Genomic DNA, 10,006 nt, shown 5'->3' with positions numbered 1-10,006 from the left:
ATTCTGTTAGTGTAGAATCACAGACTGTTTATAAACTTCATATTCTGTTGGTGTAGAATCACAGACTGTTTATAAACTTCATATTCTGTTGGTTTAGAATCACAGACTGTTTATAAACTTCATATTCTGTTAGTGTAGAATCACAGACTGTTTATAAACTTCATATTCTGTTAGTTTAGAATCACAGACTGTTTATAAACTTCATCTTCTGTTGGTTTAGAATCACAGACTGTTTATAAACTTCATATTCTGTTGGTTTAGAATCACAGACTGTTTATAAACTTCATATTCTGTTGGTTTAGAATCACAGACTGTTTATAAACTTCATATTCTGTTGGTTTAGAATCACAGACTGTTTATAAACTTCATCTTCTGTTGGTTTAGAATCACAGACTGTTTATAAACTTCATATTCTGTTGGTTTAGAATCACAGACTGTTTATAAACTTCATATTCTGTTGGTTTAGAATCACAGACTGTTTATAAACTTCATCTTCTGTTGGTTTAGAATCACAGACTGTTTATAAACTTCATATTCTGTTGGTTTAGAATCACAGACTGTTTATAAACTTCATATTCTGTTGGTTTAGAATCACAGACTGTTTATAAACTTCATATTCTGTTGGTTTAGAATCACAGACTGTTTATAAACTTCATATTCTGTTGGTTTAGAATCACAGACTGTTTATAAACTTCATATTCTGTTGGTTTAGAATCACAGACTGTTTATAAACTTCATATTCTGTTGGTTTAGAATCACAGACTGTTTATAAACTTCATATTCTGTTGGTTTAGAATCACAGACTGTTTATAAACTTCATATTCTGTTGGTTTAGAATCACAGACTGTTTATAAACTTCATATTCTGTTGGTTTAGAATCACAGACTGTTTATAAACTTCATATTCTGTTGGTTTAGAATCACAGACTGTTTATAAACTTCTGTTAAAAAGCTGCTTCTAAACTCACCTTTTGCATTTTAAAGAAACTCAATTTTCAATTAAAAACCTCGCTGTTTCAAGACGTGTTGTTTTTCTTCAAATCTGCTTCCAGAATCCATCTTCTGTCTCCAACAGTAGCCGTTCCATTAAATCAGTTTCCCGTTTTCATCTTCTTAAAAATAAATTGTTCTCATCTGTGCTTGAATGAAATAAACATTTTGTCAGTAACCGACAACATGAGTGTTACATCTGTTTTAATCACCTAATTATATCGTTCCATCTCCATTATTATATATTTTCTAGGTAACCATTAGAAATATTGTCCTGTACTAAAACAAAACAAACAAATGTGTTTAGAAAATGTACTGTTGATTTAAAATCTCATTTTAAAAACTCACCAGATGTCCGTGTTGAACATGAAGCTCTTCTTCTCTCCTTTAAATAAAACGATATCTATTTGTTTCCTCTCGTCGTTGAATCTGAGACTGAAGAGCAGCAACAGCAGTAGTACACCCTCCTCTTCCTCCTCCTCCTCCTCCTCCTCCTCCTCCTCCTGTCTGAAGAGGAGGATCAGTCGAGGATTCAAGCAGCAGTAAGTCTGAGAGTATCTGAACCTCCACAAACTCCTCAGTATCTGACAGACTGAAGAGAGCTGCTCCATTTCACCATGTCCTCTTTACTGTTTCTCCTCCTCCTCTTCCTCTTCCTCCTCTTCCTCCTCGTCCTCCTCCGATCGGATGACCTCCATTACAGATTTGAACATATATTTCATGTTTCATTGAACATAAAAAGCAGACATGAATAACGTGTTATTATGTTATTAATAACACGTAGTGGTTGGAGTGAGGAGGTGGCGCCTCCTGCTGGATGATTCCGTCAACTGGAGCTCATTTAATGCTGTGGATTATTTCCTGTTGGAGGATTTTTCTAACTGTTCAGAGACATTGATGAGGAGGAGTCTGTAGACAATACACCAACTATCAATAATACACCAACTATCAATAATACACCAACTATCAATAATACACCAACTATCAATAATACACCAATACTATCCAACACAATACACCAACTATCAATAATACACCAATACTATCCAACACAATACACCAACTATCAATAATACACCAATACTATCCAACACAATACACCAACTATCAATAATACACCAATACTATCCAACACAATACACCAACTATCAATAATACACCAATACTATCCAACACAATACACCAACTATCAATAATACACCAATACTATCCAACACAATACACCAACTATCAATGGTGAGTATAATACAGCTGAACAAAAACCAATACGCACTTCTCAAGTCCAGCTAGGTCAACACGTCAGCGTCTTGTGATAGTTTAAACACAGAGTAAATCTGCTTTTGAGAGTGATGTCAATAATTCCAGCCGCCAGAGAAGAGTCAACCTACTCCCACATGGTCAATCTTTCCGGAGTCGATAGGGAGTAAAGGGAGTAAAGGGAGTGTGAGTCCGACCTTTAGTCCTGCAGCACGGGGCCCCACAAGGAAGCGTTCTAGCTCCATTTGTCAGGATCCCTGTCTGACCCGTTGTGTTAACCTCCGTTTCCCCTGATCTCCTCTCCTCAGGTGTTCTGTGATTCCCCTGTTTGTTGTTGTGTGCCATGTGCTCTGGGATTTCCCTCTAGCGCCAGACACCTCCCATGGCCTCACCCTTGATTAGTGCACAGCTGCGGACACTCCAGCCGATTACCTCCTGCAGGCTGACACACCAGATCCTTATCCCACTAATCATCCCCCTGGAACTATATCAACCCTGGTCCTGCAGTCTTGGGTTGTCAGTCCGTACCGTCTACCACCGTCTTCATTCCCGCACCGGCTTCTGCCTCGTGCCTGTCGAGCTGCCTGCCCTCCGGTGTCGATCCACGTGAATCACACAGACGATCCTGCCTGCCACCCTATGTTGGACCGAGGGATCACATAGTTGATCCTGCCTGCCTTCCGGTGTCGAGCTTCAGGAAATCGCCCCTTCGATCCTGCCATCTGTATCGTTTTAAATAAAGTATTTTCTTTACCTCAATCCTGTCTTGTGGTATTGCTGTTGGGTCCTGTCCAGGACTCCCTTGACAGAACGGACTGACCATTATGGATCCAGCTACCACAGGAGCAGCTCCGCTGGCCGGTCATGATCTACTGGAGGAACACCAGATGCTACAAGAAACGAGAACATCACAGAGATCTATTGCATCTGAGGTTTCCCAGATTAGCTGCATCGTGCAGGAACTCAACACCTCAACAGTAGACCACCCTAAACACAACAAATCTGTGCAATATAAATACTCCATGCAATGATTATTCTGTCTGTATATATATAATATTTTTAGTAGTGCTGGGCAACGATTACAATTTTTAATCGATTAATCTACGTCATGTTTTTATGTTTGTTAAATTCTCAGTAGTGATAACTAAATGATATGATTATTATACATATTCCAAACAAAAACACTAAAAAACAATAATTGAAATGAATCATTTATTGTTGGTATGTTGTTCAGACACTATGCTACGCTGATTACGTAACATGTGTGGTGTTTGTTATAAATGTACGTTGGTACATAGAGGGTGATGAGAAGCTGTACATGGAGGGACTTAGGACCCAGGGGAACGTAGGGGAAGGAAACAGGAAGAGACGCCACACAAACAGCTGTTCACCGCTCGCTGCCGGTTCTTGTGTTAAAAATGTCCGCTTAATAAAAATGTAAATAAAACTGCGTTAACGAGCGATAAAATAATTGTCGGCGTTAATTAATGAACGCGTTAACTTGCCCAGCACTAATGTTTAGTTATATTGTAGTTATTGTGGATTTTTACTTCGTTAATATTCTTTACTACTTATTTATAATACTTAATGTCTAATATAATGTGTCTTGTTTGCACTATCCACTATGCTGCTGTAACCCTGTGAATGTCCCCACTGCGGGACTAAAGGATGATCTTCTACCATCTGATCTTGAAGAGGAACTCTGGAGCCTTTCCAGGGAGAAGGTCTCTGGTCATGGGGGGGTGTGGTGGAACATCAGGTTCTCCTGTGGGTTCCAGCACTGATGAGCTGAATGTGTGGCCTCACACAGCAGCAGTCCGTCCAGTGAGTCCAGACAGAGTCTCTTGGCTAAAAGCCCCGATAATCCATGAAGCTCTCATCTGCCCCGGAGTCCAGAGCCGGATGAGAGTCCTGAAGGAGCAATGAGTTGGACGGGAGCGAGAGAGCGAGAGGAGTAATCTGAGGAAATAGTACAGAGATGAAGGAGTCGAGGTCCGAGGGAAGCTCCAATGGGCCAAGAGGTCCTTGAGATAAGAACGTTCATCCAGAAGGCCTCCGCCAAGGACGGGGAACTGCTACTGATACTTTAACTACATGAAGCTTATAATACTTGTGTACTTTTACTGCTGATACATTACGCACAACATTCACACACACACACACACACACACACCTTGTTTACAGAGGAAGAAGCTGATAGAGTGATGTCATTTCTGGAGGAGGTGTGAAGCTGTGAGAAGAAGCAAACAAAGAGGATTCACATCCAAACTTTATTGATATTTACAGAATCAACATGAAAACTCAAACCAGGTGATGAACGCAGGAAAACTGTAGAGTCACGGATGAGTTATGAGAAAACAGACCAGCAAAAGAACTCCATGTGGTCCGACATGAGACACAATATATATGACACGTATGACACGTATGACACGTATGACACGTATGACACGTATGACACGTATGACATAGGTGTGAGACACAAACCATGAAGCGTCTCTTTGAGGTCGTTCTTTGTCTCTTTGAGGTCGTCTTTAGTCTCTTTGAGGTCGTTCTTTGTCTCTTTGAGGTCGTCTTTAGTCTCTTTGAGGTCGTCTTTAGTCTCTTTGAGGTCGTTCTTTGTCTCTTTGTGGTCATGGTGTAGTAGGTTACCAGGTTGTCATGGCAACACAGCTCTCAAAGAGGTCACTGTGGCAGGAGAGACGCTGACTCAGCGAAACCCAAGCATCAGTCACAGATGCTCGTTGGTCCAGCAGCTTGTTAGGGTTACAGGTCTGTCAGAGGAACCGCAGATCTGGATTGGCTCTCCGGGAGCGGAATCGAATCTCAGACAGTTTGGAGTTGATGCCGGAGCCGATGACTCCTCTCTTGGCGAGAGGAAACCGAGCCAAGATGGCGTCTGAGAAACAGAGAGGAAGACGGTTAGAGAGGAAGGACAGACTCAAACATTGTGGGCCACATGGAGGACCTACTGAAGATGGCGTTGATCTTGTGCGGGTCCAGAGCGCTGCGCTGTGAGTGGGAGGCCGGCCGGCGGCTCCGCCCCCCTCGCAGGTTGCTGTTCATCAGGGTGTTCATATCAAACACACCCAGCAGCAACGTCCGCGCCATCGCCGTCGGAGACTGTGCCTGATTGGCTGCCTGCCAAGAGCGGATGTCACAGAGAACACCGGAGCCCGGATACACCTCCACCTGGCTCACCTGGAACGGGTCCAAGAGGCAACAAGGAGGTTAACGAGGCGTTTACAGACACAGAACCAGGTCAGGTCAAGGCGCTCTCACCTGTCCGTTAGCAGTACACTGGCTCTCAGAGCAGCTCCTCCTCAGCTCCTCCATGTCGGTCTGACTGCAGAGCGGCGCCTCCTCTCCCATGTGGGTTCCCAGGACCAGGTCTGGCACCTCCTCGTCCTCTGAGCCCAGCGGGCCCCAGGACTCCGACATGTCCCCACTTAGGTCCTCCTGGAGCTGCTGGACGGAGCCCCGGGGGCTGAAGTCTCCGTCCTGATTGGTCGCCGTGTGGTGCTGATGAGAGTATCCGGTGTAACTGTCACTCCTGCCTGTTGCCGTGGAGATGGAGTGATGACCGTTGACCTGGCCCAACGTCTGCCACATGGTGGACAGGAGTCCAGGGATGTCTATCAAATATCAAACCAGATGTTCAGTCACTCAGTCTGAACCTGCGTGGGCTCTGATTGGTCCCCAGTAAACAGGTGGACCAGACTCACCGTTGACCAGCGTGTCCTTCAGCCTCCGGTTCTCAGCCGTAAGCTCCGCCTTTTCTTTCTCCAGCTCTCCAACCCGGGAACGCAGGAAGTAAAGCTCAGCGATCTGAGACGGTGTTAGGACCGACTCACCTGTCTCACCTGACTCCACCTTCACCACCTGCAGGAGGAAGGGGGAGGGGCCTTAGGTTGGTGTTCGCTCATAAAAGCACAAGAGATGCATGTGGATGTTGTTTTGCTGCAGATTGTGAGAAGAACCAGACTCTGACTCTCCAGCATGAAGAAGAAGACGAACAGATTTCTGAAGGATTTTAAAACATTTCAGGTATTTTTCCCAAACATCAAACCTGTGAATCACATCATCACATCAGTCTGTGGGAGCAGGGCCCTATTCCTCGTACGTGGTTCAACTAAGTCGATCAAATGTCCTATTATCAGCTTAAATGAACTGGATGATTGACATCAGGCTATCTCGGTTCCTCAAAGGCTGATCCGCTCAAACAGTCTCGTTAATTTGAACCAGACTTCAGTCATCAGGATCGTTGCGCGTGTCCGTCCTACTTCAAAAGGGGGAAGCGTCGATCACCGAAACCATGATTTTCTAACAGTACAACGGCAAAGAAACTCAAAGAAAGAACCTCTTTACTCCGCTGACGAGCAGGAGATGATCATGAACGCATATGAGGAATTCAAGACCATAATCATGGTGAAATCTAACGCTGCGAGGGCGACGAGAAGCATGGTGACATATCACAGACAAGTTAAATGCGCAAGTGTTGGGAAAATGTAGGTTAATTTTAAGAGCCTCATCACCTCAATCAATCACATGATATTTCTTTAAATGTGCTGCTGGCAGTAGGCTTCATGGAATGCATCATCCAATGAGATCGATAGCGAAATAATTATATCAACTCGTTCAGAATAAGTAGATAAAAACAAGCCCAAAGAGAATCTAACTGATACGAATTAATAGATACTTATGAGGATATATGTAGGTGTATGCACGTATGTATCATATACTATATATATATATATATCATGTGTGTATATACATGTATGTGTAGATTACATATAGAATAGGAGTTTGAATATGTGTGTGTGAATCTGTGTATGGGCGGATCAGTGTGTGTGTATTATTCATAATAAGCAGTAAAAATAAATTGTGTGTAATTCTCTCTATTCGTATCATGAGTCCACCTTCATCATGTTCTACAATAATGATATCTATGGTGTACTAATAATACTGTCACATCATTATGAGTGCTTTCAACCATCATGTAGTTCAACCAGCCATCAAGAGGACACGGGAGCAAGTAAACACTAAGCACACACACATTATTCAGAATGGTGATCAATACAACATGTTGCCATGGTGATGTAATGAACACATCCAGAAGTTTCTTAATCGCCAAATAAACGTTATGAACAGCACGGCATGCAGCGGCTTTCCTGATGTTCTCCGCGTCACCGACACTACAAACATGAAGCATCGCTCCACAGCGCGAGGCTGCATCAGTCTGTGAGACAGTAGATGGCGTGTGGTGTTCAATGTCTGCTCCAGAAGGTCTTTAAATAAATGATTCCTTGTTGGCAGAATCGATAGCGCTCGTACAGGAAGTCATCATGATGTGATAACGGATCTTGGCGATCTGGAAGAACTCTCTCCCTATAAAACGCTGATCTGACTAATATCGCTTCCTCATCGATGGATCTCTGAGGAAGGGAGCTGACTCTTGTTTCCGGGGGAGTGGAGCTGATCCAGCGGATCTAGCTCAAGCCTGCTCTGGAGCAGGTTCAGGCTTATGGATGTGTTGCTATGGTGATTTTTCCAAACTTGCTTCGAGGAACCGAAAAGCCTCACTTATGTAATCTCATCCTGGAAATTATCCGGCTAACTCAGTTAGCCACGTACGAGGAATAGGGCCCTGGTCTGTGTGGTGCTCAGCTCTACAGAACACATTCTGTGTGCTTCTGTGTTGTTTTGTTTCCATTTACAACGTGATTAGAAACTAAGAACGTGTTCCGTTCACTTATTCAGTTGTATGGGTTCATTTAAATACATGACAACAACTAAATAAATAACAACAACTAACTAAATAACAACAACTAACTAAATAAATAAATAACAACAACTAAATAAATAACAACAACTAAATAAATAACAACAACTAAATAAATAAATAAATAACAACAACTAAATAAATAAATAAATAATAACAACTAAATAAATAACAACAACTAAATAAATAACAACAACTAAATAAATAAATAAATAACAACAACTAAATAAATAAATAAATAATAACAACTAAATAAATAACAACAACTAAATAAATAACAACAACTAAATAAATAAATAAATAATAACAACTAAATAAATAACAACAACTAAATAAATAAATAAATAAATAATAACAACTAAATAAATAACAACAACTAAATAAATAAATAAATAACAACAACTAAATAAATAACAACAACTTAATAAATAAATACATAACAACAACTAAATAAATAACAACAACTAAATAAATAAATACATAACAACAACTAAATAAATAACAACAACTAAATAAATAAATAACAACAACTAAATAAATAACAACAACTAAATAAATAAATACATAACAACAACTAAATAAATAACAACAACTAAATAAATAATAACAACTAAATAAATAACAACAACTAAATAAATAACAACAACTAAATAAATAACAACTAAATAAATAAATACATAACAACAACTAAATAAATAACAACAACTAAATAAATAACAACAACTAAATAAATAAATACATAACAACAACTAAATAAATAATAACAACTAAATAAATAACAACAACTAAATAAATCAATAAATAACAACAACTAAATAAATAACAACAACTAAATGAAGATGAATTCTTGTTTGCTTTCTGGATAGTATTGAAGTTCGAACATATTTTAAGGATCCAGTCAAATAAACAAACAAATGATCACATATATATGTGTATATATGTGTATATATGTGTATATTTGTGTATATATGTGTATATATGTGTATATTTGTGTATATATGTGTATATATGTGTATATATGTGTATATTTGTGTATATATGTGTATATATGTGTATATTTGTGTATATATGCGTATATATGTGTATATATGTGTATATTTGTGTATATATGTGTATATATGTGTATATTTGTGTATATATGTGTATATTTGTGTATATATATGTGTATATATGTGTATATATGTGTATATTTGTGTATATATGTGTATATATGTGTATATTTGTGTATATATGTGTATATATGTGTGATGTGTGTGATGTTTGTATATAAACATATATGTGTCTGATGTGTGTATATAAACATATATATGTGTAATGTGTGTATATAAACATATATATGTGTGATGTGTGTATATAAACATATATATGTGTGATGTGTGTATATAAACATATATGTGTGTGATGTGTGTATATAAACATATATGTGTGTGATGTGTGTGATGTGTGTATATAAACATATATGTGTGTGATGTTTGTATATAAACATATATGTGTCTGATGTGTGTATATAAACATATATATGTGTAATGTGTGTATATAAACATATATATGTGTGATGTGTGTATATAAACATATATGTGTGTGATGTGTGTATATAAACATATATATGTGTAATGTGTGTATATAAACATATAAATATGTGATGTGTGTATATAAACATATGTGTGATGTGTCCGTCATGTCTCCGGTGCTATCCCCGGTTCTCTGACCGTGCTGAGTCTCACCGTCGGACCTGTACCGTGAGTCCGCTGCAGGACGCTGCTGTCCGGACTCCGCTCCATCCGGGTCCTTCGATCCGGAGACACAATGTCCCGGTGTTTGTGGCTCCAGCCGCCGCAGAGAGAAACACAAAGAAAAACGAAAAACAAGTTTATTAAAATTCATAAATATAATCCATTTCCGATGCCGATCTCTGACGTAATTTCCTTGCAACCGCGCTGTAGTTTATTTACTGGTTTGTAACGTTAATGTGCACGCAGTA

At 39.6% G+C, this 10,006-nt stretch overlaps 1 protein-coding gene across 1 annotated transcript; it reads right to left on the bottom strand.

The window, feature by feature from the left end:
* Positions 1–4,559: 4,559 nt before the first annotated feature.
* Positions 4,560–9,806, bottom strand: LOC306702779 (uncharacterized protein; the record flags this gene model as incomplete). Its single annotated transcript, XM_079168458.1, has 5 exons — positions 4,560–5,142; positions 5,216–5,444; positions 5,526–5,878; positions 5,969–6,125; positions 9,735–9,806. 5 exons carry the CDS (start codon positions 9,804–9,806, stop codon positions 5,021–5,023), a joined length of 933 nt encoding a protein of 310 aa, XP_079024584.1. The 3' UTR covers positions 4,560–5,020.
* Between the last annotated feature and the right edge of the window lie 200 nt (positions 9,807–10,006).

Source organism: Pholis gunnellus (assembly GCF_910591455.1).
Source record: "Pholis gunnellus genome assembly, chromosome: 11".
NCBI classification, from domain to species: domain Eukaryota; kingdom Metazoa; phylum Chordata; class Actinopteri; order Perciformes; family Pholidae; genus Pholis; species Pholis gunnellus.
The sequence above is the reverse complement of the archived record's forward strand: the minus strand, read 5'-3'. Positions and strand labels throughout refer to the sequence as shown.